This window comes from Parambassis ranga, chromosome 16 (genome assembly GCF_900634625.1).
Source record: "Parambassis ranga chromosome 16, fParRan2.1, whole genome shotgun sequence".
Lineage (NCBI taxonomy): Eukaryota > Metazoa > Chordata > Actinopteri > Ambassidae > Parambassis > Parambassis ranga.
Window position 1 is genome coordinate 18195220 of NC_041036.1, and position 27304 is coordinate 18222523.

A 27304-nucleotide genomic window follows, 5' to 3' on the forward strand; every position below is an offset into this window, starting at 1 on the left:
TACACAATTCATGATTTCTATATTTTAGAGTACTTTCATCATTGACTTCCTGGTCTGCTGAATGAAAAGATTGTGATTTTTATATTGATAAAGCAGAAAAGAGATGCCATTTAAGACAACACTATAGTGCTCATATCTACTGCAGTTGTGTTGCATATTAAGCAATTTCCTGTTCTTCTCAAGCTGCTGCTGCTGACACTGGTAAAGTTCTCTGCAGACCACAGAAAACAGGTCAGTGGAAATCTACTTTAGTCACCTGTCTTCAAAGTTAATTTTTGGATGGCCTCACTCACAGGTAGGATATTTCCCAATTCTCATTTTTAATAGTGCTGTTTTGAATTAACAGTGTTAGGGAACAAAAATACAAATAATGGAGATTATTTGTTGTTTTTTAAAGTTGTAAAAAGCAGTGTGAAAACATTTCAAGTATACGCAGTGAATCAGTCATTGTGCGAAGACCCCCCCCCCAAACACACACACACACACACACACACTGACACAAAAAGTGCGAGCCAGACAGCAGCAGTCTGAGAGGATTCAGCTGTCAGCCTACAACTTACTCATCAATGCTGGTAAAACTTTGACTTGGCCTGATATTAAATCAGTTATGAACTTAGCTTGAAAAATCTCAGATGTGTTTAATTTTGTTTTCGTATGCTGAGCAACACCAGTGACTTTAAGGTAAGAGTTCCTGAAAATGTAAATAACAGCTAGCTGTCGAGTCTCTTACAACTTACACAACATCACTTTTAGGATCTGTTTGCAGTTTTCTACACAATAAAACATGTTGATGTTTAGGGTTAGGGTTAGGGTTAGGGTTGTATTATAGATATATATAAGAAAAGTTCTGTGGAATTGCAGATAAGCTATACATTAAAAAATTACTTTGCCATCAGTGGGGACGCACATTTTTTTCCCTGTTAGTTATAAATGTATTGTTACAATTAAAATAACTGTTTTATCAATCATTTACTCTCTGATAGTTTGTTTAATGTTCTAATATTTTCTGTAAGATAAATATTTTACCTATGTGCAAGCTTAAGCATCGACTTGAAAATCTTATTTTCACCAATACAAATAAATAAAATAAATAAATAAACTTACTGTTTCTTAAAACTAATCAGTACACGATGGATTATTTAACCTTGTCATATTAATGAATGTCTTCTAATGTGTAGTACCTCTCTTTAGGATCATTGGAACTGAAAAGCATGACAGGTGCGATAAAGGTTGTCTTCCTATGCTGTCTACTTCCAGGTATGCTGTTTTACATTTAAAAACATTTTATCAACATATTTGCATTTTGTCGTGATTTTGGAACAACTTGTTTTATAATTTTTTGCATTTTTGTTGCATTTTTTTTGTTTGTATTGCACTTTAGGTAGCCTCTGCCAGCAGTGGGCAGCCTTCATGCCACAGACCGTGGAGGGCCTGAGTGGATCCTGTGTGATCATTCCCTGCACTTTCAGCTTGCCCTCAGAGTGGGAGCAACACCTGGATGAGTCGTGTAAAGCCATTTGGAAGAGAGGCAGCTGGAGCAGAACCCAGGTGTTTGATTCCAGCCTCACAGGAGCGAGCACGAGCTTGAACATCCTACAGGGGAACCTGACCGGGGTCCTGCGTGAGAAAGACTGCACCACCGTCTTCGACAACCTGCCGTCTAACCATTATGACCACTATTACTTTAGACTGCAGTGCGACAACTTGCTCAAGTTCAACTTTCAAACAAGTGTTATCATCACTGCACAAGGTTTGTTATGTGCCGTTACAACATGTAAAACACACAGACCTTCACTGATACCACCAATATTTTAAGCTTTGTGTGGACATAGTGGAGATGAAGTTTGTTTCTGAAGGTCTTTGCATGATAAATAATCTTTTTGTGCTTACCTTTTGTCTTTCTTCTTTTTCAGACTCGCTACCTAAACCCACTCTAACTCCATCCAAGCTGGAGGTAGAGGAGGGGACTCCGGTGACGTTGAGCTGCTCGGCCGTTGCTCCCTGTCCTATTCTTCCTCCCGTCCTGACCTGGACGCCCAGTGTAGGTGACATAGAGGAGAATATGGAGGCTAAACCCGCAGCCTCTGTCATGAACTTCACTGCTTCTTACCTCCACAATGGACAGAAGTTCTCCTGTTCTGTGCTCTACAGCCGACAAGCAGGAAACACAGACATTGTGTACGAAAAGAGTATGACTCTCCATGTTGTGTGTGAGTGTGATTCTTTTTGTTATTGATTCGGATGTGGTTTATCAGAATGTTTAGATGAGCTATGGAGAAGCTACAAATTAAGTGGATTTGAGAAGTCAGTGTGATCCGAACAGGATTCAGCAACGAATCAGGTGCTTGCTGGTTGACTAAATACATGGACTTTTTAAAATTTCTCTTCCAGATCCTCCCAATAACACATCAGTCAGTTACTCTGGTCCTGTGAATGAGGGCAGCTCAGTGACTCTGACCTGCAACACCAACGCAAATCCAACCGTGGAAAGCTACACCTGGTACAAAGTGGATGGAGATGAGATGGCAGCAGTGGGGACTAAGAAGAGGCTTTTAACCACAGTGTCAGCAATTGACAGCCTTTTTTACTGCAAAGTCAGCAACAAATATGGAACCCAGGATTCGCCCATCACTCAGATAGACGTACTGTGTAAGTCAGAATAAACAGACAGTGAACAACATGCACTGGAACGTGCACCAAACTAAAATACTTTTTTTTACAGTTTCTCCAAAGGAAACGATGGTAATGGTCGAACCCAGCGGTCCCATCCTGGAGGGCAGCTCAGTCTCTTTGCTCTGTAGGAGCCGTTCCAACCCACCAGTGACCAACTACACCTGGTACAGGGGTGATGAAGTGGATACAGAGACTGGACCGACATTAGTTATTGACGATGTGGACCCAAGCCACGGCGGTGACTACCACTGTGCGGTAAAAAACGACCTCGGAGAAGAGACGTCAGCAAAGATTCAGCTGGACATTCAGTGTGAGTTCATTAAACAACAGACCTGTCTGTATGTATGCAGTGATGTGCTGAATGTGTGTCTACTGTATGTCCAGCTGTGCTCACCCAAACAGGATCTTCAGCCAAGACTGCTTCACAGGGCAGCACTATAGTGTCTGGGTTGTGGACAGTAACACATTGTCATACAGTGTGACTAACTTAAAATCCTTTCTGTGTCAGTGTTACATCATGACTGAACTCTGCTGTGCCCTCATGTGTCCCAGTGTGTTAATGTGATGTGTGGATGTTTTGTTTAGTTTGTGTCCTCATTACACTGTCATTTCCAAAGACAAACAAAGATTATGTCCCCAAAAAGACAAATGAAATATGTTGACTATACATAGATATTGACAGTCTGGCGAGCCTGTCTGTATAAATTCTGTCTGTGAAATAGGTCTGGAATTCCTCCCCTACCTTCTGGGCCTAAGCTGGCCTCACAAGCCATCAAATGAGGAAGTTAAAAAAGACCCTCTGACATCAGGATGAGGGAACATTTTTAGATTTCATGTCCCCTTCATGTGAAGAATCACCAGATTTGTTTCTGTGATTTCACAAAGAATTAAAAGCTGTTTCATACATTCAACAGCACACAGTATAGAGCAAAACATCCATTCAGATTTTGTCCTTTGCTTATATCTGCTGTGGTGTTGTGGGGGAGCAGCTTAGGTAAGGAAGACCAGACCTCTCTCTCCTTCCAACCAGCCTCTTCAGAGAGTACAGAGGCATTCCCAAACCCACTTTTGTCGTGGCCTTTCTGGGCCTTCCCTGTTGTACATGCCCATAAACCCTGGTGCCCAGGGGGCTTCCTAACCTAACATGAAGCCCCTTCACCTGGCTCCTGTCAGAAGAGAACATTTGTAGGGAGCATCTGGTTTAAATGTGCTGATGGTGACAAAGGCATCTGTTATGGACTCCAACCTCCACCAGAAACCAGGCTGACTTACTGCTTGTAACCAAGCTCCTACTCTGTTTGTACGGGGACTAAATGGGGCATAAAGCAGTGAGCCCAGTACCCCATACTCCTCTGGAGTACCCCCCACAGATTATCTCAAGGGACATAGTTGAAAGAACATGTAGCCCATTTTTTGATGCAGTAATAACAGGAGAATGACTTCTTTCAGATCCTCCTAAGAACATCTCGGTGTCAGTCGACCCCTCTGGTCCTGTGGTGGATGGCAGTTCCGTGACTCTGACGTGTGAAAGCATTGCCAATCCAGCAGCAGCTAACTTCACCTGGTTCAGGGTGTCAAAAACAGAGGAGGAGACAGTGGGTTCAGAGCAAGACTTCACCTTCAACGTGACCAAACTCTCAGAAGATCTGTACTACTGTGAAGCTCTGAATGTCCACGGAGCTGAATCCTCTGAGCCTGCCAAAATCGATGTCACATGTACGAATTTTGGAATTAATTTTAAGCCTAAGCCTAAGCCTAAGAAAGATGTGCATGTAGTGATTACATTGTTTATCTCAGTTGCTCCAGAGATCCTTCCTTCTTCACGCTGCGTCAAGATTTTATCCCTGGCCCGATGTACCTGCAACAGCCACGGAAACCCACTCCCCTCTCTGATTTGGGAATTAGCTGGGGAACCTGTCAATAACTCTGCAAACATTCCGATCCGGGAAGTAAACTTGGGAGGTGTGGACATGAGGAGCGTCATCACTTTGTACCACCTGGATGAAGACATGCCGTCTCTGGTGTGCCTCAGTACAAACTCGCTGGGCTCTGATAGTATGACCTTCAATATGTCCGCCAGTGAAACTCAGCTAGGTAGAGGAACATGTTCAGATTTGTCATTTTTGTTGCAACTTTTGTCTCTTTCACTCACAAATTTCTGGGGGATTTTCAGGGCTTCATGGTGTATCTCTGCTTATCGGCTCTGCAGTCGGAGCACTGGGGATGTTGGTGGTGTGCATCCCACTGCTGCTGTACCTGTGCAGGTGAGAAGCACATTTTGGAAGCAGTTTACTGCTAACTAACAGAGACATAAGACATCCTCCAGACAATGGTTATGTTGAACAGAACATATGATCATATTGCCTGATGTCATCAGATGATGGGACTGAGACAGCTGCAAAAGGCCCTGCCCCTGACCCCTGGGAGTCCTCTGACGCTGCTAGCTGTTTTGTTTTCACTGCTTATAAGTTTTGTTTTCTCTCATAGTTAAGTTTCTTTTATTATCACAGCTGGATTTGGCAATCAAATCAAATCAGGTTAGAAAAAGATTATCTTAAAACTCACATTTTTATAACATTAGACATAAACATTGGTCTTATCCACAGCAAGCACCGCCCACCATTGCCTATCAGAGTATAACCTTTGTACAAAGTATGCATAAGAGATGAACGAAGTGATGAGCAGATATAAATTTAAATATTGTCTATTTATTTTAAACTATGTTTTTGAATTTCCTAAAAGCAAAAAGTGCATATTTGTGTTTATTAGGCAGATAATGATAAAACCACTTCCTGTGTTCATTTTCAGTAAAAAGAAAGGAAGCTTTTCACCCAAGAAGAACCGCACAGACACATCAGATTTTTTGGTAACCAATGAGGTGAGTCTACATTCATATGCTGTAAGATATTTATACATAAAAACAGGAACCTGCAAACGCAGTGTGGTGGCTGTGGCTTTAGAACTACAGCTAGTTGTCTGAATAAAACGTGGCCTTTTGTTATGTTTATGAAACAAATATCTGTCTTCTCTGTAGACCAAATCTTCAAAGGTGGATGTGATTATTGCTGATAAAGCTGCTGTGCAGGAGAAACAGGAAGGAGGTAAAACTGAAGAGCCTCTTCACTATGCTAATGTAGACTTTGCCAAACTCCAGGCCAGATCAGCGGGTGAGCTCGGGGAAGGTGAGATCAGAGGCCTGGCCTCCAAGACAGCCGAGTACGCTGAGGTTCGCCTGCACTGCAGAGGAAGTACCAACGAAGAAGATGCAAAGGCAGATGAAGCATGTGTAGACACTTATTTGGAACAAGGAAAAGGTGATAATGGTCTTAGTGAAAAGGTGATTGCTTAACATTTAGGGGATTTCATAACAGAAACACAGGACTTCAGTGTTCAGTTGATTCCCAGCTGGGAATTCTGAGCAGTTTCTGCAGCAGTGAAGGTAAGATCTGCCCTCGAAAGTGACAGCACCAGCTGCTGACTGATGTCTCTGTTATCATCCTTCATCAATCCATCCACCTGTCTCTTAGAAAAATACCATGAAATGGATTTAAAGTGGAAATTTTGAAGAATTTACATCTATTGGTGAGTTTTCATGGTTAGAGATGTATCTGACTACAGTTATCTTCCTGCCAGAGACGGCAGGTAGATGGTGACACCAGAGCCCATCTGTCCAACTTCCAACAATGAATAGGAGTGAATGGAGTTATGTTCTTTAATCGTTCTGATGGTGAAGGTGTTATTTTTAAATGTCAGCATTCTGCTAATAGATCCTAGTTGGTCAGTCAACATAGTCCACATTGAAAGAGAAGATCCTCCCTTTATGGTGCTCAGATCAGGCCTGACTGACAAATCAAAACCTGAAAAGAGGGCCACTGTAAGAAAAAATAAGGGGGGGGGGGTTAAATATTTTACAATCCTGTAATCCTTTTTTTCCTTTTTACAGTGGCCCTAACCCTTTCTTATAGATTTGGATGTCCATGAGGTTCAAAAAGCCATTTGTAATTACAGCCTATATGTGATAATTGTCACCAGAATCAACAGAAACCTTTGAGACTGCCACTTTAAACATGTACTGTACAGTAGGTAGTTGACTTATGATATATATATGAACCTCACCTATATGTTTTAACCTCACTGTAATGTCTTAATCTTGCCTATAGGTGTAGTAGTGTAGGTTTCTGTATAATGCAGTGCTAACATTTGTCTTGAAGTTCATTTTAAACCTTTGTGCAGAGGTACGGAAGTGATATTTGTTCACAACTTTATTGATAACTTTGTTAAAATACATATATGTGTTTGAGCTTATTTAGAAAAAAATTCTTCTTAAAATTGCATAGTAAAACACACACACACACACACACACCTTATCATCCACAGCACAGCTTTACAACATCACACTCAGTCTAGTTCAACTTTTTTATGTACAGACTGTTTTTTTTATGTACAGCTTAGCAAGAGTTAATCTTCCTGCACCCACTCACAGTTTGACCTCAGAGTACTGAGTCTTATCATCAGAGCTGCTGGAGCTGCTGGAGGTGCTGCTGTCTCTCTTGTGTCCATGCCTTGGTTTAAAGGTCACCTGAGAATAGTTGACCTCCACTTCATCCTCACTGGTGTCTGACTCAGACTCCCAGAGATTCTGAGGATCGGACGCGCAGGCTGCACTGACATTCTCATAGTCTCTAGTAGTCCCTTGCTTCTCTTGTTCTTTCTAGAAAACAGCAGAGAGGGGTGTGTGCGGTTTGATTTCATAACAGACACATCAGATTCTTATAAAGCCAACATGAGATTCTTTGTCTCTTCAGTACATCTGTGGAGGCACACAGCGTGCAGCACACGATAAAAATAAAAGATTAAAAGTAGGTTCTGCTGTGCTGCCCCAAAAAAACCACAACAAAGACAGACAAGTCCATTTGCATTATACCCAAATTTCGCAGGTGTTATAGGCTTTATAGCAAGTTTAACCTCTTCACGTTCACACCAGATCACTCTGCAGGGGCTAGATTTGCTGTAAATAATAATTTTATAACGAACTGCTACAAACGTGAGGACAGTCACTCAAACACAGGTATAAGAGTATGAAATAGCATTTTGTTAATATTTGAAATATCACACATAAGAAAGCATTAAAAAAAGGTTTCTGACCTCTTTAGCCTTTGGTTTGGACACCTTTGCGTACACATCATTTGCTTCTTTCCTATAAAAAAAACAAATAATCATGAAATTTGCCATGCAATAACACATGTATTTTTTCCTGCAAAAACAGAAATTCTCACGTGTGCTTATTCCCAAAGTGCAGAGAAGCGTAGTTGAGGGCATCATTGTCTGTGTGTCTGTGCTGTTTCACTGGCTTCTGAGCAGATGCAGCCTGAGCAGATAGAAACAAACAGACATGCAGACATCAGTCAATGTACAGCAGCCACTGTTCATTCTGGCTTTAAAATAGAGGTCGATTCATTTCTCCTCAATGTAAGCTACTGTACCGACAGACATCTGTTGACAGTGAGGACACAGCCACAGCACACAGAGGAAAAAGCAACAGCTTGGTTTATTATACGACTCATCCGCCTGACTAAAATGGAGCTTAACAAACTAAAATAAGGGCTGACTGAGGCCAGGGCAGATGCTTGAAGTGGAGGTTTGGGAAGTGTAAGTGTGTAAGTGAATTATATGAAGTCATAAAGGTTCCGACAAATGTTGTGATTACAGGTATAATATTGTGTAAAGTCTTGTTGATGAAGCATCTCAGTCATCCAGGTCATCATACGTAGAGAAGATTGAAGCAAGGCGTCTGGACTTGTAGAGTTTTCTTGAAGACGTTTCACTGCTCATCCAAGCAGCTTCATCAGTTCTAACTGTTTCATCAACATGTTGCCAATCACTTTGGGAAGGACACCCTACGATTGGTGAGGGAACATGAACATGAAAAGACCTCTAGGAAACTGGCAGACTACAGGAATCACCTACGCTTCAGCAAACATTTAGTGCTATTGTTTTTTTTAAGTTTGACCCAGACTCACCCACTGAAGTCTGCAACCACATATTAACCATGTTTCCCCACCAAACAGAACTGATGAAGCTGCTTGGATGAGCAGCGAAAAGAAAACTCTACAAGTCCAGACGCCTTGCTTCAATCTTCTCTACATTGTGTAAAGTCCTTCTATAGACCATCATAGTGGACATTTATAGAAATGTATTTTAACTTTAGTTATATCATCTGTGGATACTCCAGGTTACATTTTCTGTGTAAAAAAAAATTCCAGTTAAATCAAGTATTTAAGTGATGTATTTAAATATTAAGACAATATTAAGACATTTCATGAAAAAGTATTCCTGAATCCCAATCCTTATTCAAATGTAAGTCCATATATATTTGTTTAAGTGTGGTTAAGTCGCTGTATTACAGAGTTCATCATATGGGATATAGTGGATATTTGTAAACCTTAATTAATATTCATAATAGTTGCTTGTACAGTTTAATTAATGCTCCACTACCACCCCCCCTCGTCCCCCGTCCCCGTCACAGCCCACATCTTTGTCATGTGTGTTTCCAACATCAATGCCAAGATAACATTTCACTCTTTAATAAAAAACCAATGTACTATATGTTCTTCTTCTATTAGAATGTCTCCTACGTGCTTTCATTGACTGAGTTTCTTTTTTTCATGACTCACCAGGTTTTTCTGAGGCAGATTCACAGTGCTGTAAACAGTGCTGACATTGGATGCAGGCCTGTGAAATGACACAGAGTATAATAAATGATGAGGCAGACTCTCATTGTGCACTTTGAATGATCTTAAATGGACGCTTTGACAGAAGAATGAGCAGCAGCATCCCGGTCTCTGTCTGACAAAGCGTTCCTTGTCCTGGGTTGGGATGGTGTGTGCCCGCTTACGTGGTGTCTGGTCCTGCAGCCTGACATCGCTGGGCCCTCGGACCGGACGGCTGCTGTGGCAAGAGGTCATCTCTGCTCCTGAAAGGCTCAGCATCATTCAGCGGATTTCTGCCTCTGCTCAACCAAACCTGAGTCAGTTTAAAAAAAAAAAAGCGTGAGTCGTATTTGTTTTTTAGCCCAGATCTGTTCAATATATTGATAGAAGACATCGTGCATACGAACCGGAAAACCACATGGCGGCTGTGTGTTTGTGTTGGATTGTTGTTGAGCTGATTTTTTCCTCCTGTATCTGGAGACAAAAGAACAGGACAGGATTTATAACACACGAAAAATCATTTAAATCTGAATATTGAATATGCATTGATTACCCGAACAACAAGACAAGACAGAATATGATGAGAAAAAGAAGACAAAACAAGACGATCTTCCATGTCTTCATCCGGTCTGTGTGTAGAAGAGGCACAGTGTCAACACAGTGGTTTATTTCACACTGCTACAGAGTTAAATCTGTTTTGGTTAGTTTGACATCACTCACCATCAAATACCACCACTGGGTCAGAATGTCTTAGACCTAACTCATTCTCTGCGATACAGTAGTACTCTCCTGATTCTTGTGAGGTCACTGTTACGTTCTGCTTTTTAGCGATTACATCGTACTTCTTGTCCGCCAATTTCTTGTGCCATGTGTATTTTGTGGCCAGAGGATAGCAGTGACTGCTGCAGATCAGCAGCACGGAACGCGTCCCGTCAGGCTCCCGCTGCTCTGCTCCTTGCACAATCTTTGTGTGCTTTGGAGCATCTAAGCAAGGACAAAGAGGCAAGACACAGATATTCTATAAGAATAAAGTTGTAAAATGGCCATGGGCTGTTTGAACTGAGCCCTAAGTGGATGTTGTGATTGTAAGAACTCTAATTAATTAATTATTAAAAATTAAGACTTCCACCTTTACAAGTTGTGAAGACCACCAATGTGTAAGAAATTTGTATTGAATAATGATCATTATTTTTATTGATAAACTTGTGCTTTTGTGTTATTTAGTGTGAGGTGAGTCTTATAATAACAATGATTTTAGTAAGAATTGGTGATGTGTAGTTAAATATGATTTCTATAGTAACCATCCAATATGAGAGATGACTTTGTTTACGTTGTGCATTCATGTACTCACACTTGACTTTAACCTCGACTTGCTGCGATTGTTTAGATCCGATGTCATTTGTGGCCCTGCAGCTGTACAGACCGCTGTCAGAAGGACTGGCAGACTTCACAATGAGGCTTCCCTGAGCCCTCCAGACACGTTCATTTTTTTCATTATCCATCTTCATCCAGTACACAGAGGTCACCGCTGGGTTGGAACGAGCACTGCAGGTCAAGTTGAATGACGTGTTTTCTTTTACTAATAGACCAGGGTGAGCTTCTACTTTCACATCTTTGGGTGCGTCTTTAATGCAAATATGGAAAAAAAATCAAGAGACATCATTATGTTATGTCACAATATTTTTTTCAATGCAAGATGAAATGGTGTCATCGGCAATGTCTTTTAAGTTAGTGAAGAACCTTATCAGTTTCTTCCATTTGAGGTCAAGTTGTGTTTTATACTGAGATAAAAAAATGATAATCTAAAATGGAAAGTTTTGGTTTTGATCTGATTATAAAAACGATGTTTGCACCATCATTACTCACATTTCACCACCAGAGGTCTTTGAGTGCTTTGTTTGAATCCTTCACTGTTTGTGGCTCTGCAGGTGTAATTCCCTGCATGGGTCCATGTTGCATTAAATGTGTAGTGATAAGTGTTTGTCGTGGTCTGATGATTTTCATCTATAGAATGTTGATCAGGTAGCATGGAAAACTTGAATGTTGATGGTGGGAAGCTTTCAGCGGTGCAGGTGACTGTGACAGGACGACCTTCTGTGACCTCAGCGTCCATGGACAGACTGACTCTGGTGGGAGGAACTGTGCAGAGAAAGTCGATGGCTTTCTGTCAGTTAGTCTTGTTTGATATTGTGTAATTTATAAACAGCCAACCTCTGTTCTGAGTTTCACTTCTCATTTCTAAATAACCTTGCAATGGGTTAGCATTGTGAACTGTGAATTTTAACACATTATACCTTTTTTTAACCCAATGCTTACAATACATAATAATATATACAATACATAATAATAATAATACTTATTACAATACTTACACAATACTTTTATGCACTCGGGGGTACTTGGGTTCCCTTTACCAATTGTGTTAGTTGCGTTACAAACGTAGCATCCTTTATCTTCTCTTTGTACATTACTCAGTATGAGTTGTCTCTCGTGTCCCTTGAAGGCCCACACTGAGGGTTCATTCTGGTTGTAATGGTACCAGGAGTACTGTGGGGCAGGATATGCCTTAGTGCTACAGGTAAATGTGAGACCGTGAGTAACTTTCACATTCCCATTTTTAGCACCATCGATATCAATTTTGGTGTTCCTTGGCCTGACTGGATAAACAGAGATAACCTTTGGTAAGCATTTGATAGTGTTGCTATATGTTTACATATATAAGACATGGGGGTGTGAAACTTACAATGCACTTGAAGTGTAGAGTTCTCTGATTTTCTTGAACCCACAGAATTTTCAGCTAAACATGTGTAGTTGCCACTGTCCTCAGGCTTGATGCTTTCTATAACATAACTCTCTCCACTCTGCCTGACAAGCGAACTATTTATAAGCAAATCAATACTTCTTGAAGGTGGATTGCTTCTTGTCACAATACATTCAAAAGTAACTTTTTCTCCTTCTGTGATGTCACTTCTTTCAGGGTTCCTGAGTATCTTCACATAAGGGGCATCTAAAACAGAAGAATTAAGCAGTTTGAGTACCTGATGATAGAAGATTTTTAGAGGATTTTTATTTTTTAAAAATTGCTAGCAAAACAAATAATATTAATAATAATAATAAATAATCCAAAGTCCTTAGGCTGATGGAACTGTCTTACACTTGCAAATTACGTCAATGTTTTTGAAGATTTTAACACAAGAGCCATTCAGGAGAGCAAAGTTAAAGCTAGCAGGCCAATCATAGCGATACATCACACCACATACATTCCATACCAAGCATTTTAGTGCAGGACAATTGCTTGACTGCTTGACTGTACTGCAGTTCACGTAATGGCCACAAGAGGGCTGCCTTTTAAAAAGGCTTTTCTGATTCTTACAATTAGAACCTTTATATCCAGGATATCCAAATTATTGCTGAATGTTTTTTTTGGAAATGTCAGCATTAAAAATTCAAATAAAACAGGAGGTACTCACATTGCACATTAATAGTGATGTTTGATGTTTGGCGGCCATGTTTATTTTGAGCTGTACAACTGTACTGTCCCCCCTGCGAATCATTAATTGATGGGATCGTCCAATTGGCCTTGTTGCTCAGATTTGTGCCACTGTGAGACCAGTTAAATGTAAGGCCAGGGTTCCCTTTTCCAGAGCAGAAGAAATGCACAGCTTGTCCTTCTTTTACATTTTCAGAGCTTGCCTTCGCAACAATTTCTTTAGGACCATCTGTGAACAAAAATAAAATGTGAGGAGTACCGGTAGATTTTTGTTTTGCTGTATCAGAAGACTACAAACTCCATTTATGAACTTACATTCTACAGAAATGCTGATATTACGAATCAGATACTGGTCCTTGTTATCCTGCGTTTGACATGAAAACACTGTCCCATTCTGAGTCCAGCTGGCAGAGAAACTGTATGTTGTGCTTTTAGATGTCCCTGCATCCGTTGTTGCAGCTTGGTTAATTTGTGGATAAGACTGACATTTAGATGAAGTACTGCATTTGAGAGTTATCGTTGCATTTTCCTCCACAGGCGGTGGTGTCTCAAAAGTGACCAGGCATGGATTTTCTGAAAATATGCAAGAAAGAAAATATGTGTTGTGATATAATATATACAATATATTATATGTAATATAAGCTGTAATTGATTACACCTAGACAATATGATATTACTGCAGTCAAAACGGATTCCAGGTAATGCTACATAGTCTACATGCCCACCTATGCATTTGTTAAAATGGCCACTAGAGGCTTTAAAAACTCAATTCCCATGTTAATATTTACAGCAAAAAATAAACATAAGGTGCCCACATAAACACCAGTCCTTTTAATCCATAACAATTCAACAGCTGTTGATGCATATTATCTGCCTCTAAGATAGTAAATAACTTTATTTGTAATGTCATATTTTCTCAAAAATAAATAATACATTTTATTTTTTATTATTTCCTCACATTATGAAGTCAGTCTATTTTGATACTACTTACCGTCAACTTTGAGATTTGCTGCTGGTTTAGTAATCCATTTATTTTGTTGGCTGACAAATCTGAAAGAATAGTTTCCACTGTCACTTATCTTCAGGTCACAGATCAAAACACTGCACAGTTTCTGTGGTGAGTTTGAGGTCCAGCTTGTACCAACATATTCTACTCTGTTGGCAAAGCTTTCATTTACAGGACGGATTTCTGTATTTGTACTGTATATGTTGATGCCATCAAAGTCTTTTCTACTTTCTATGTATTTAGCATCTTTTATCCAAAACCAGTATGCACCAAACGTATTAAGAGCTTGCTGGACGGTGCACTTGATTTCAACACAGGATCCCTCCACAGCTTTAAGCTCAGTGTAGTCCAATATAAACTGGGGAATAGCGGGATAAACACCAGAAAAATCTGTAGAAATGAAAAAGAGAATGGAACAGTCAGGTATTAAATATGAAAGACTATATTATATATCGTGGAGGAGAGAAGAAGGACCTACTTTGTATTAGCACCAGAAGTAGCAGGCACCTAACTACATGGTGATGCATGTTTGCACAGGAGCAAAGGTTGATCTCTGCAACAAAAAACACACATTGTACACATTGTATTTTTAGTGTCATTTATATTTTGTGTAAACTCAAGGGAGTGTTTGTTTTCTATGCTATGCTTCTTACTTCTTCTTCTAGAGTAATTAACATTTTCTCTTCCTGTGTTAATGCTGGTGCGGCTTAGTGTTTTCGACACACAAATAAATTAATTCCTAGAAGGGAAACAAAACGTTATTTTTATTTGACATCTGTGCTCTGTAATAACTTTTGTCTGCTATTCAAAATCTCTCCCCCCATACTTTAAATCTGATATTGCTAAAAAAAAAATTTCTTGGGATCGGAGATTTGAATCCAGCCGACTCTCCACTATTACTATATAATTTGTTGCACGTTCTGTTTGAATACATCCTCAGAAATCAAAACTGATCAGACTGATTCTCACAAACAGACACAGCGATTCAGGTACATTAGTTGGGCATATTGGTAAACCATTTACACGGAATGATACAACAACAAGCTTGTTCTTACCTCACTTACAGCAGCATGAGCAGCACACAATCATTGCAAAAGTACAAAGATTTTAAAAAAGGAAGTTGATTGAGAAGCAGCATTTAGAAACCAAAAATTTGCATGTCCAATCAAGCAATCCAGAGAGCAATGTTTTATTCTTGTAAAGACAGAGTTTCTTTTGTCAGGTTTCTTTTTAATCAGTCAAACTCCCACTCACTTCCTCTTTGTGTCAAGCTTTATTAATTATTCAGTTTTATATAGGAGGAGTCTTGTAAAGAGGCACAGAGCAGTTTTCAGTACTTAGCATCACTCATCACTTACATATGAAAAATCATACTGTATCAAAGGAATTATTAAAAACTTTATACATGTTCTGCATAATCATGTGGTTCACAGAAATGTGTAGATAACACAGAGATAAACAGGAAACCCTGCGCACTTCATTTCCCCTTTCCGAGAGCTGCAGCCACTATCTTCTCAGAATCTGCTGCCATTTCATCAATAGCACTATTTAAAGCCTGCAGCATGGCGGCGAACGAGCGGCTGGCGGAGCGGGCGTGTCTAGGTATGGCCATCTCCACCAGCTTGGACGAAACTGTGGCCAAGTCCTTCTCTGCGGCGGCCAGCCGCTTCTTCACTTCCGCTTTGGTGACTTCCACTGACAACACACAGGTCCGAAGCTCTTTGAGTGTCGCGGGTTCCATGCCTCGCTGTCGGGCCAGTCGTTCAACAGATTCATCATCCACACACAGAGACAGATGTGCTTTGGTCAGGATTCGCACTGCTACACTCGAGTCCACCATGGATGCCACAAGAGGAACAGGAATTGCTGATACTCCACCAGATAGGGAGGCAGCGGCCCACACTAGTGCTTTGAATGCTTCCTTTTTCTGTGTGACCAGGTCTGAAGTGAGTGCTGGCAGAGCCAAGAGAAGAGCATGGGCTCGGATCTCTGGAAGGTCTCCACTCATGTCTGTTAACAGGCCAGGAAAGTCAAACTTCTCCAGAGCGGAGGGTCTGACCAGATACACTTTGGGCTGTCTCACACCTTGTGAAGTGAGCACTTCCAGACTGGCTTTCCTCTTTTCCTCCAGGCTCTTCTCTGTGTCCTTTGCAGAAGCTAGGAGAACAAAATACACCGTCTGCCTCTGCAAAGACCTGGCCTCCAAGAAAACCTCCACAGAGGTGGGTATGGGAGTTTGTGTGAATGTCATGAAGACAGCATTGTAGCGGAAGAACTTTACTCTGTCCATGTATCCCTCTGGTTCAAAGGGGGATGTGTTTGGGACTGGTGGCAGGTCCCACAGGCGGAAGTCAGGGTGTTTAGGGTTTGGGTATCCTTCCACTTCCTCTGGGGCGACCGGGGATGGAAAAGGAGCTGCTCCCTCATCACCTGGTCCAAGACCGCGGAGTGAGTTTAGGAAGGAAGCCTTTTCATCCACACGGTCCCCAACCACAGCTAAGTTGATCCTGCTGATGAGGAGGTCCTCCACTGCATCCTTGACGTCAGATAACTTGTTGTTCTCTATGGACTCTTTGAGGGTCTCAAGAAGGTTCAGGCCTTTGAAGACATCAGCCATCACTGTAGTAAAACGAAGACAGTCAATAATAAACACATCACATGGCTCACATAAACATAAAACTAGTGTTCTAGAATTTTCTAGACTTTGCGTCAGGGACAGTCGCCCCCAGACATTTTTTCCTGGGCCTACAGTGCTATTTATCCAACTTTCTTGTTTCTTTTGAAGACATGCAATTTTTCTGCCTTCTTTCTAATATAATTCAGAGTTCTCAGAGTGCCAGTAGATATTTCTCTATGCTATACTGTTTATAAACATATTATTATTGACTGTAATATTGCTTAATATTCTATATTTAAGTACATATTTTATTTAAGATGTTCTACATATTTTCTAAACTTTGCATTTAGTTATGTATTCAGCTAAAACGAATTGCGTAATTGAGAGTGCAGTAATTTCATTAGGGGTTTGAATAGTCCCTCTACCTGAAGATGTCTACAGAGAAACAATCATCCTGATCCTTCACACTTCTTACAGATCCATTGCTGTAGTTTGCAGTAACCAGCACACTCACCTGCTGTAGCAGAAGCAGCCCCTCTTGTTGAAATATTCTGCTGTTAAATGCTGATTCTTCAGTAGCTCTAAAGCACTGCCAGCGTCAGGTTGATCTATTTAAGGTGTCTGTCCAGCTCATGGAACATTCTAATCCTGTAGGCGCAGCCCTAATCCACAATCAGTTTAAGCACATACATGCACACTGTGTGTAAGCCTGTGAGAATCCAAACACCTTAATACACATGCAGTTATACAATTTGCAGTTTAATGGAACAATGACAGTATTACAGTATAAACTATAGTGAAGCATTACTGTTGCTGGAAAGAATGGTTGTCATAGCAACCTTACAAAATAGTCATGAAGTACATTTACTATGCTGTATTTATATAGTTTCTCTGATATCTCATATTTACAAAACAACAACAACAATTTTACCAATAAAGAGAAAGACATGAAAAAACACAATGGAGATGATCAGTTTCACTTTCTCCTGTTAATTGCAACCCTGTATGCAAAACACCCCACAGCTGCTGGGGATTTCACAAGTTATTTTTAGCACTTACTGGTTGTCTATTTGACCGCAAAAAGAAGAAAAGTGCTTTGCTGTTCTTTACCAAAAATATTTGCAGCATATTTAAAGTCCATGTACATTTCACTTAGTGTGCCCTCCAAAGAACTGCTTAGTTTATATTTTTTTAATGTAATGCAAAAAAAAGAGAAGAATGTTCAGACTACAAGAAAAGCAACGGCCATTTTGTTTTAGATTCTAGTTTCTCACATGTAGCAACTGGGTTCCGGTCTCCATATTAGGTTATTGCTAGATGGCAACACATAAACTGCTGTGAAACAATACTGATTTAAAATAAAAATAATAATTATCATCATCATAATAAAATACATATATATAACTTTTGAAGCCTGGCAGAGTCTATACGCTAAGCCATTATTTAAAAGTTTAACTTTACACACCACAGAAACATGTGAGCTTTCTTGGAAGAAAAGGTTTGGAAGTTATACAAGAGCACAAAACCTATATTAAAACTTAACTACACAACCCCTTGAACATTGCTTATAACAATAAATCATCAGTCAAGGCAGTCAGCAAAGAAACACAAATGCAGGTGATGAGCAAGTGGCCATAAAATTATGTACATTATTTAACTTCTCACAAACATCTATTATCTATCTATGTTTTTATTTTTACATTACAGAGATGATTCACCATATCATTTGTACATCTTCCTGTTCTATATAAATATCACAGCAAGAAGTCTTTACAAACATAAAATAAATCACAAATATTTCCACCTGTGAGTAGATAAGCTTCTAATTTTGACCCAGGATGTCTGAAACACTGGAATACAACGCTGTATCCTCACCTTCCTCCTCCTCTGCATCACAGTGTTTTATCTCTCCGTCCTCGTTCCCCTCCACCTCTGCTCCCCCCCGTGCTTCTCCTTTCTTAATTTCTGCGTATTCCGTCTCAGGGGTCCCCCGTGACGTCCCCGCCTGTGCTGGACTCTTTCTTTTCATCATGTAGAAATTAACGCTGGAGTACTCCACGTCTGATTTCTCAGCCACATCAGCTTCTGCTCCTTCCGTGGTGTCTTGGTCCTCCACCTCAGCATCCTCCCTTGCTTCACCAGCATTCATCTGTCAGATACAACAGTGGTAAGGATTATAGCTACAGCTCGAAACCACACAAACATCCTGATCAGAAAACTGCTGCCTCAGCACTATCTCAGCACTAACACTAGGTGTCATTAAGGTCAAACTCTGAGGAGTGAGGCTCTCACTAACACTGAATGTAACCTGATAACTAAATAATACCAGTGAATCCTCCTGACTCGTCACCATTTCCAGAGTCTCGGCCAGATTTCCTAACGTCCTCTGTTTTTTTCTGTGGGGAAAAGTACAGATATAAACACACTTCATTTACATTTTGTATGGCACATATGCATAAATACATTTTTAAATGAATATAGAAAACAAAAACACATATTTCCATAACATACCTGCAGCATATTTTTGCCAAGCAGAAGACAATAGATGAAAAAAGTGTTCCAATCAGAAATGCAATGACCATCTCAAGCCGTGAGATAACTTTTATTAGTTTCCTGTTGTCATCTGCAAAAAAAAGTTTTCAGTCTGCAGATAATAATAGTGCATCTACTTTCAATGTGATTTCCAAATACAGTTACCTCCTCCTTCTTCTTCTTCTTTAGCTATTGTGAGGTTTGCTTTAAAGTCTCCATTCTTGTTACTGCTGACACATTCAACAGTGCTGTTACTATGGTTTTTAACAGCCAGGGTGATAGTGCTGTTGACTGTGTGCTTTGACAAGGTGATCATGATGGAGTACTCGGTTTGGTCCTCCAGCAGCGGCCACTTGATGGTGGGCACAGGAAACCCCTCACTGATACACACACAGGTCAGGACAGCTGACTGAACCTTACATACAGAGTCATTCAGGACCTTTGGTCGCGCTGTAAGGAGGCAGAACACGACAAAGTCAGTGTTTGAAACAGCACTGTAGATTATTACATGGCTGGGAGACTGTGGTCTGTTATTTCTGATGAACAGACTCTTCAGCTTATATAAACGTATTGTTTTGTTCTATAGGTAGCAGTACGACAAGGGCCATAATGTGCAGTGATCTGGTCATTTACAACTGTGATACACTGACAACTCACTGTAATGTTTGTATGTGCAGATAGAGTTGTGTTCTGGTACTTTGCTATGCACATGTATTGTCCACCATATCCTGCTGTCATGGTGGGGATGAAAAGAGTGGCTGATTCATCAGAAATCTGCAGCCCTGTTCCATCGGCCAGCTCTGTATCTGAGCTGACTTATGATCATGTGATCGTAAACAGAGCCTCTTATCCAGCAGTGCAGGTCTGATTCAGAGCATCACCTTCCTTGTTACATTTTCATGTCATGGGTCAGACAGGAGACTTTTTACTCTTTACACTTTTGCATTGCAGGAACAGCTTTAGCAACAGGTTGCTAATCAGCAATAGAGTTAACATTAGATACACAACTTGGGTATTTCAACAATTTTGCATAGTGCTGCCATGACGACGGGTGTACATGACATTTACTGAATGTCACATTCATTGACTACACCTTTAATGGGCCTGTGACAGTTGGTGTCAGATTGATGTTCTATCATAATTTCTAAATCAAACACTGAAGTAAAAGCCATGGATTTCTGATCGAGTTGCAAAACAAGATCACAATAAATCACCTTTTAAGTAGCTTTGGCTTGATAATAACAGATAGTATAGATAGAGTAGAAATCCAGGTTACTTACCCTTCACTGTGACATTGACGTTTTCAATAAGGGTGTAGTCCAGATGCTTTGCTGTACAGATGTACTGTCCAGACTGATTTGCTGCCACATTAAATATGACAAGTGTGGCTACACCTGTGCCATTTCCCAGAGTTGTATTATGGCCAATTCTCGTCCAGGTAATGACAGGTGGAGGTGATCTGTCAACACTGCAGGTCAGATTCAAAACACCACCCTCCGTAACAGCTGTCTCTCCAGTGATCTCAGGCTTCCCAGCATCTTTAAAACAAAATTCACTACAATGTATATAAATACATAGACATATGTATTTGCAAGTCTGAGGCCCAAATATTTCAACATGAAGGTCATACATTTAGGCCTTATATTAATGCAAAGGATAGCTGCAGTGTACCCTCACATATCACGGTAATGTTGATGCCTTGCGTCAGGTTGATCCAATGGTTTGCTTTGCAGAAATACTGTCCAGACTCTTGTGCTGTCACGTTATAAATGATGAAAGTGGATATTCCAGTGTGCTCACGCAAGTCACGTTCAGTCTTTTCAGTTAGGCTTCTGTTTTGTTTAGTCCACGTGATCGCAGATGGAGGGAAACTGTCAACGGTGCAGGTCAGATTTAGAACATCTCCCTCCTTCACAGTCGACCCTCCGGTGATTTCAGGTGTCTTTACATCTTTAAGACAAATGTTCAGATGACAAAATTTGTAATCAATCTAAATATATTGAGCCATTCTGGGGTTGAAAACCAAAAACACTTTAGCTGCTGTTAGATTTGGACGTCAACATGCTGAAAATAATTAGTTGTACTCACAGGTTACATTCAGAGTTTCTGTTGTGTTGTGCTCGCCTGTGCAGTTGACCACACAGGTGACTTCACCTCTATGATGTTTGGCTGAAGGGTTGAATGTCCAAGTCGAGTTTTGTCCCTGATCGGTTGTGTCGTTCATGAGGACGGAGTTGTTCTCTCCTGCTCCTCTCCACATCCAGGTGAAAACAGGATCCGATTGAGAGCAGTGACTGGGAGCAGTGCAGGTCAGTGTGCTGTTATGTCCCTCTGTCAGAGAAGGGATCAGCAAAGATGGCTTTGGGCTCCGATCTAAGGTAGAAAACATTAAGTCAAAGACAAAAAAAAAGAGAGTAGCGTAATGTAATCTAGTATTTTATGTCATATTGGCTGCCCACAGATATCATTAAACCCAAAAATAAGTTCATGGATGATTAAAGTGCCATTTTTGTTGTTTAAGAGAGGACGACATTTTATCATGCTGCTGTAGGATTATTTTGGTTCTCTGACAAGGTATTTTTTTATCAAGTGTTGAGCCTGTTCACACCATATTTGGGGAACTATGATAAACCACGGAAGACACAGACATGCCGTTGTGAAAGCATTGCAGCAAACAACTTGTAGTCAGATTATGATGACAGCTCACCTAAATAACTTCAAACTTAGACCTCGAGAAAGGATAAAACCCAGCCACACACATGTTGTATCAGTGGGGTAGAGATGAAATAGAAATAGCTAACAGTTGGATCACTCCTCTCTAAAACACAGCTTAACTTATGAACGCAGGTTAAAAGCCATTCTGTAACTTTTACGAGAGAGGACACCTTACATGTGAAATATGTTAGTAACATCAACTGTAGGCTACTTCTGCTCAAAGGTAGAATCATTCAAATTATTGAATATTCTTCCACCAAGTTCAAAGATGAGCTCAAACCTGTGTTGTTAACATCATTGCTCCACACTCCAAAGATCAGAGTTGCCCAGATGAGAACGAGCATTGTCCTTTTATGGCTCCGAGGTGCTTTTTCCCCTTCAAACAGAACACATTTAAATAGTGCATCAAACATACAGGAAGCTCGGTTGATCAGTCTGGATCAGATAGAGATTCACACCAGCCAAGACAGATGTTAACACAGGATGTTCACATAAACTGTAACGACACTGATGTTAATATGTTCGACTACACCTTATTCCCAGGGGATATAAAGTGTCAAGACACGTAGAGCCCCCTGGGAATGAAGTGTAAAGCCATGAAGAGAGAGCAAAACAGCTCTGAATGGTAAATATCTGTCATCAAGTAGCATTTATTGGCTCAATGCAGAAAGGTGTTTTAAAAGGTTTTAAAAGTTGTGTTTCACCTGTGTGTCCTGCCCTGTGTCCTCCTGCACAAGAGTGTGATCTTAACTGTACGACCATACTCCCAGTTCCTCTTCATCGCCACCTCTTCCTTTGTTGTGCAAAACCAATTGTTGCAGAATGTTCCACCATACATTTACACACACATATCTCAGATTATCACATCATGCACCACTTGCTTATTTATGTATTCAACACTGAACACAGACGTACTGAGAATAGTTTTTGGTACCACTTTCATGAGTGCGAGCTGATACAAGACATTTTAAAAAAGGGGAAGTTTACAGCAGTTGCATACAATTAAAAAAAAAATCCAGACTAGCCATCTTGAGAAACAAACCACACAACTAACCTAAGAATATCCATCTTATAGATTACCTGATTTAGTATATTTATGTGTGTAACAAATATTTTCTGAGTATCTGCCCTCATCCAGTTTGACAGTGAAATACCTCCTGTTTTCCCAGCATGTCACTGCCCTTACTTCCTTATTGGTCATCATGATAGTCTTAGTGTCTCAGAACTTCCTGTTCTCAGTGTGCTACAGAGCAACTACACTGAAACTATAGACACGTTTAGAAGGTCTATTTTTGAGTGGCACTGAGAACTCACTGAAAACTATTAAAGAGCTTTTGGGGGCTAAGAGGTACCAACATTGGTAATCTGTATGCAAACAGGTTTAAGTTTTGTCTTGTTCAAGGGCACTCCAGATGTAAACAGGTGGACGGACATCCTGCTTCGCAGTCATGCTTCAAGGTTTAAGGAAGGGCGTAAGACTGAGTTAATGGCAAATAGAAGGACACATGGTTTATTTAAATATTATGTCAGATGCATTTATTTAGTAAATGTAGCTGTACACACAGTATGTGAACCCTGTGCATCAAAGCTTGCTTTACATACATAGCGTACATAGCACTCTCTCTCTCTCTCTCTCTCTCTCTCTCTCATATATATATATATATATATAGAGAGAGAGAGAGAGAGTGCACATCTTTAGTACTGACCAAATGTTCCTGTTTTAGCTGTATTTACAACACCTAACCCTCGATAAAAAAAACACACTGACACACCAATTGTAACCCCCCCCCATCAATACCTTGCCTCCCTCTGCTTACGTCATACATTCCACTCCGTACATGATATGAACAAAAGAGGATGTCCTCACATGACCCCACATACACAGTCCTTATATTTCATCCATTATTTCATTCACATTGGAATACACCGCCACTTCCTCATCTCCTCCTACCTCCTCAGCTGGCACACTGTCCATCTCCACCTCTTTCACCCCCTCCTCCTCCTCCTCACCCTCACCACCCTCCAATACTTCACCAACCTCTCCATCGGCATCTTGCCTCGCCTTCATTTCATCTTTCTTGATTTCGGCGTACTCTGTCTCTGTGGTATCTCTGGTCTTCTCACTCCGTGCTGGATTCCCCCTTTTCATCGCGGAGAAATTGATGTTGGAGTACTCCACCTCTTTCGGTTCCACAATTCCATTCAGTGCTTCTCCTTCTGCTGCTGCCTCTTGGTCATGGATCACATCCACTTCAGCCTCTTGATCCAGCTGTTAGGAATAGTGCAGACACAGCATTAATGGCTGATACTAGAACTGTGCACAATGACATTCATTTGACTCTTTGGGTAACATACAGTATTTTTTTAACATTACATTTCCAATACATCTGCCTTTAATTACACAATCTTCCCTTTTAAATAATCACAAACTCTGTATTGCTGCAGACATTCATTTTACCACAACACTTTATGAAAGCTCCTTACACAAGTCATTTACTGACTGTAGTAATTGATGTACACAAACTGTACATAACACATAATAAACTTCAACAAGTTGAAATAGAGAATAGAAATACCAGTGGTACTGCTTGAGTGGTCACCATTTCCAAGGTCTCAACCAGATTTTCAGAGCTCTTCTGTTTTTTTCTAGTGAGAGATTTAATGTAAACAGAAATAAGTGAGACACAAAAACACATTTAAACCACTTTTAAATTACATCTGTGTGGATTATCATTTGTTTATTATTACTTAAAAAGTTCAATCAAGCATGTTAGCTTCTGTCCATAATTCGTACTGCTATGTTGTACAACAGACATAAAATACATGTATGTTATTTAATATAAGGGCAGTCATGGGACATGGACATGGGAAGTTTAGAGCTGTACCTGTGGCACTTTATCACCAAACAAGTGATGATGCTCATGAGAAATATCCCCATCAGAAACCCAGTCAAAAACACAATGATGGTGGTGATTTGTGGCTTTTTGACAATGTTTAACAGTTCTGTGAGAAGGTCTGTAAATGAGAGAGGAAACAAACTGTGGTCACTGTATTCCTTATGAAAACTGAAAATGCAGTAATGCAGATTTATTTATTTATTGATTATCAGGACTCACCTGCTGATTGTGACTCATTATTGGGTTTGAGCTGGTTCTGTACTTCATCTGCAGTAAGTTGATGTGAACAGTAAAAATACAGAAGATCATTTGTCATATGCTTGAAAATGTACTCACGTGTTACATTAATGGGTTTGGTCAGGTTTTTGTTTTGATGTTTTACTGTGCATACACACTCTCCAGAATGTTCTGCTGACTCATTCTACCTTTCTGTTAACATGGTAATTTAATGTATCAACAGTGCACCTACAAATTCAAACTGCGGTTCTCTTGATAAATGTATGTATCTACTGTAAGTATGACAAAATCTACCTGAGTAATATTAAAGGCCTTAGTGTTGAGTCACATAGTGAGGTGTCATGCACTGTTTGTATGGGTTGTGTGTTGCAGGCTACATCAGGCTGTGCAGGGATGTCTGTGTGCCCATGAATGTGTTTTATAAATGCAGACCAGTCACAGAGGCAGCAGTCTTTCTTCAGAAGAATGTAAAGAATCAAAACTGTGCAGAGGACATTTTTAAGACTTGAGGAAAGAGGAAATCAGCAGAATGTGCTGTATGTTCCTGTACATGCTGCACATGTATGTCTCTTTGTCAAACTGTTCAGTCAGGACAGAGAATAATAAACAGTACTCACAGCTCACATTGAGAGTTTTTGTCTCCTCTGTAGTTATGTCCCCTCTGAAGCTGACCGTACAGGTGATCTCAGTACCATGGTGTTCAGCTGAAGGGTTAAAGGTCAAAGTAGAGGTGTGTCTCTGTGTACCAGCAGTCACATTCTCAGTCTTGAATTCAGTGGCGTTTCCTGTGATGTAAGAGTCATTATTTCCATTTCCTCTCCATGACCAGGTGATGTTAGGAGCAGATCCAGAGCAGAGACCAGGAGCAGTGCAGGTCAGGGTGGTCTGCTGTCCTGCTGTCAGTGGAGGAATCACCACTGTGGGCTTCTGACTCAGACCTGATGGAAGAAAGGAAAAAAGCACAAGTGTTCTGAAGCATTTAATGATTATTCCCAGGGTTAGGCACCAACTATTGTACTGTGACACTGTACAGGTTTCCCTTAAAGTATGAGAAAAATATACTATTAGCAGGTTTGTAAGTCTTTTACCGAAGAGTTATAATTAAAAGTACCAACACATGTTATACTACTAAATACTACTGTCATGCAGTGTTAAAATAAACCTCAAAGGCTCAGCTAATGTTTAACTATAGAAACATCAGTGTACATAGAGTATTTGCTGTGACTGTAGATACCTGTAACATTAAGTGTGACAGTTTCTTTAGAAGTGACCTTGCAGTTCTTCTCTTGTTTATTAACCCAGTCAAAGCTGAGTTTATATGATCCAGAGTCTGACGTGGTGAGGTCGTTGATGATGATGCTGCAGTTCTTCTTCAGCTCAGGCTCCAGCAGTGACACCCGTCCTCTGAACTCAGAATCAATCTTTTCATTGTTGCTGGACATAAATATTGTTTTTTCACATGATTCATCACATTTGTGCAAAGTTATATTTCTGAGAACAGAACCCTCTTCACTAGTGAAAGAACAGGGTAACACTGCACAGAGTCCAGCCTCTGCTGTTATGGGTCTTTCACTCAGAGTGACTGTGTATTTGTTCTCATCACATTTAGAGCCCTGCTGTTTTGATGCATCTGAAATGTAAAGAGAAGAAGATAAACAGGTCAGAGGACATTTAGATGAAAGCTGATGTGTCTTTCACTTCATGTTCTTTTCACTATTATTAGACTGATATATTTTATTAATGATGATTGACGCTGATGTGGCAGTTTGCTAAGGATACATTACACATGCATTACATACATTAAATACACTTGATAGTAAATTTAATTTCATTTTTGATATGATGATAAATTCTCAATTTAAACAAAAAAAATTTCATTTAAAGCACATGTTTAGCACATGTTTACAAGCGCTTGGTATAGATGTTCAGTAAAGTTACCTACCTGTACAGGTCATCACAGACAAAAGCACCCAGATGAGAACAAACATCCTGTTCTGATGGTTTAGTCTAAATAAATGAATAAAATATACGTTCATTCTTAATATTCAAAAAGACAATAAATAATAATGTTAAGTGTTGTACCATACCTTTTTGTCTTTGAATCTCTGGCCAATGCTTCTTCACTGGTCTCTGCTCTGTGTTTCCACTGTGCACTGACTCTTCTTTCTTCTCCTTTTGTACTTCTCTCTGCACCACAATAAGTTTCCAGGAAGTTTCTCTTCGCACAGCTGGTTGCACGTAAAGCAAATAAGGGTCACATCAGGTACAGCAACGTTCATCTTTTACAACATGTTTCTATTTTTGTGTCTTAAGTGTGACTTTTTAAAAAAGGGGGAAGTTTAGTTGTGTTAACTTGTATCTTCTATTTGTAATGCAGAATGTGCTTTAAGGTAAATGATCTGCGGTGCTGGTCATGTTTATAGTACT

The 27304-nt window shown here is 40.2% G+C and overlaps 5 protein-coding genes across 10 annotated transcripts; 1 reads left to right on the top strand and 4 right to left on the bottom strand.

Moving 5' to 3' along the window:
- Positions 1–191: 191 nt before the first annotated feature.
- LOC114448100 (myelin-associated glycoprotein-like) lies at positions 192–6990 on the top strand. 4 transcript variants are annotated; one of them, XM_028424814.1, is made up of 11 exons: positions 192–295; positions 1192–1257; positions 1382–1750; positions 1914–2210; positions 2392–2649; positions 2723–2983; positions 4123–4389; positions 4471–4767; positions 4847–4937; positions 5482–5551; positions 5708–6990. In XM_028424814.1, the coding sequence occupies exons 1-11, from the start codon at positions 280–282 to the stop codon at positions 6020–6022; spliced, it is 2307 nt and encodes a 768-aa protein (XP_028280615.1). In that variant the 5' UTR covers positions 192–279; the 3' UTR covers positions 6023–6990. The 4 variants fall into 4 exon arrangements, with proteins under 4 accessions (XP_028280615.1, XP_028280619.1, XP_028280617.1 ...); XM_028424818.1 differs by having other exon boundaries at positions 5828–6990; XM_028424816.1 differs by lacking the exon at positions 192–295 and adding an exon at positions 526–572.
- Positions 6991–7096: 106 nt separating this feature from the next.
- On the bottom strand, positions 7097–15088 carry LOC114448099 (B-cell receptor CD22). Of its 2 annotated transcripts, none has more exons than XM_028424812.1 (17): positions 14935–15088; positions 14358–14432; positions 13865–14269; positions 13189–13446; positions 12854–13102; positions 12127–12390; positions 11756–12040; positions 11250–11522; positions 10735–11007; positions 10104–10367; positions 9937–10012; positions 9791–9857; positions 9569–9696; positions 9348–9405; positions 7950–8041; positions 7819–7870; positions 7097–7384 (listed from the first exon to the last, which is right to left on the bottom strand). In XM_028424812.1, exons 2-17 carry the CDS (start codon positions 14404–14406, stop codon positions 7151–7153), a joined length of 3027 nt encoding a protein of 1008 aa, XP_028280613.1. In that variant the 5' UTR covers positions 14407–14432; positions 14935–15088; the 3' UTR covers positions 7097–7150. The 2 variants fall into 2 exon arrangements, with proteins under 2 accessions (XP_028280613.1, XP_028280614.1); XM_028424813.1 differs by lacking the exon at positions 14935–15088 and adding an exon at positions 14533–14606.
- Positions 15089–15356: 268 nt separating this feature from the next.
- irgq2 (immunity-related GTPase family, q2) lies at positions 15357–16502 on the bottom strand. The gene has a single exon (XM_028424842.1). It carries the CDS (start codon positions 16494–16496, stop codon positions 15357–15359), a length of 1140 nt encoding a protein of 379 aa, XP_028280643.1. The 5' UTR covers positions 16497–16502.
- Positions 16503–17318: 816 nt separating this feature from the next.
- On the bottom strand, positions 17319–22866 carry LOC114448104 (basement membrane-specific heparan sulfate proteoglycan core protein-like). Of its 2 annotated transcripts, none has more exons than XM_028424828.1 (9): positions 22448–22866; positions 22024–22119; positions 21117–21401; positions 20706–20978; positions 20309–20566; positions 19194–19478; positions 19008–19119; positions 18823–18892; positions 17319–18645 (listed from the first exon to the last, which is right to left on the bottom strand). In XM_028424828.1, exons 1-9 carry the CDS (start codon positions 22503–22505, stop codon positions 18319–18321), a joined length of 1764 nt encoding a protein of 587 aa, XP_028280629.1. In that variant the 5' UTR covers positions 22506–22866; the 3' UTR covers positions 17319–18318. The 2 variants fall into 2 exon arrangements, with proteins under 2 accessions (XP_028280629.1, XP_028280628.1); XM_028424827.1 differs by having other exon boundaries at positions 20700–20978.
- Positions 22867–23505: 639 nt separating this feature from the next.
- Positions 23506–27011, bottom strand: LOC114448107 (myeloid cell surface antigen CD33-like). The gene is made up of 8 exons (XM_028424837.1): positions 26965–27011; positions 26820–26884; positions 26112–26507; positions 25495–25815; positions 24860–24907; positions 24629–24758; positions 24320–24389; positions 23506–24012 (listed from the first exon to the last, which is right to left on the bottom strand). The coding sequence occupies exons 2-8, from the start codon at positions 26863–26865 to the stop codon at positions 23632–23634; spliced, it is 1392 nt and encodes a 463-aa protein (XP_028280638.1). The 5' UTR covers positions 26866–26884; positions 26965–27011; the 3' UTR covers positions 23506–23631.
- Positions 27012–27304: the final 293 nt, after the last annotated feature.

Bases quoted from the DNA above. Each gene is read 5' to 3' on its own strand.
- LOC114448100 (XM_028424814.1), top strand. The intron at 2,211-2,391 runs GTGAGTGTGATT...TTTCTCTTCCAG, and splicing joins TATGACTCTCCATGTTGTGT to ATCCTCCCAATAACACATCA. The intron at 2,650-2,722 runs GTAAGTCAGAAT...TTTTTTTTACAG, and splicing joins CACTCAGATAGACGTACTGT to TTTCTCCAAAGGAAACGATG.
- LOC114448099 (XM_028424812.1), bottom strand. From the start codon at position 14,406: ATGCATCACCATGTAGTTAGGTGCCTGCTACTTCTGGTGCTAATACAA. The intron at 11,008-11,249 runs GTGAGTAATGAT...TTTGCATTAAAG, and splicing joins AAGACCTCTGGTGGTGAAAT to ACGCACCCAAAGATGTGAAA. The intron at 9,697-9,790 runs GTTCGTATGCAC...AAACTGACTCAG, and splicing joins AGCCGCCATGTGGTTTTCCG to GTTTGGTTGAGCAGAGGCAG.
- irgq2 (XM_028424842.1), bottom strand. From the start codon at position 16,496: ATGGCTGATGTCTTCAAAGGCCTGAACCTTCTTGAGACCCTCAAAGAG.
- LOC114448104 (XM_028424827.1), bottom strand. From the start codon at position 22,505: ATGGTCGTACAGTTAAGATCACACTCTTGTGCAGGAGGACACAGGGCA. The intron at 21,402-22,023 runs GTTTGAGCTCAT...TTTCTACCTTAG, and splicing joins CAATGATGTTAACAACACAG to ATCGGAGCCCAAAGCCATCT. The intron at 20,567-20,699 runs GTACACTGCAGC...TTTGTTTTAAAG, and splicing joins CATTACCGTGATATGTGAGG to ATGCTGGGAAGCCTGAGATC.
- LOC114448107 (XM_028424837.1), bottom strand. From the start codon at position 26,865: ATGTTTGTTCTCATCTGGGTGCTTTTGTCTGTGATGACCTGTACAG. The intron at 25,816-26,111 runs GTATCTACAGTC...TTCTTCCATCAG, and splicing joins TGTCACACTTAATGTTACAG to GTCTGAGTCAGAAGCCCACA. The intron at 24,759-24,859 runs GTGAGTCCTGAT...TCTCATTTACAG, and splicing joins TAATGAGTCACAATCAGCAG to ACCTTCTCACAGAACTGTTA.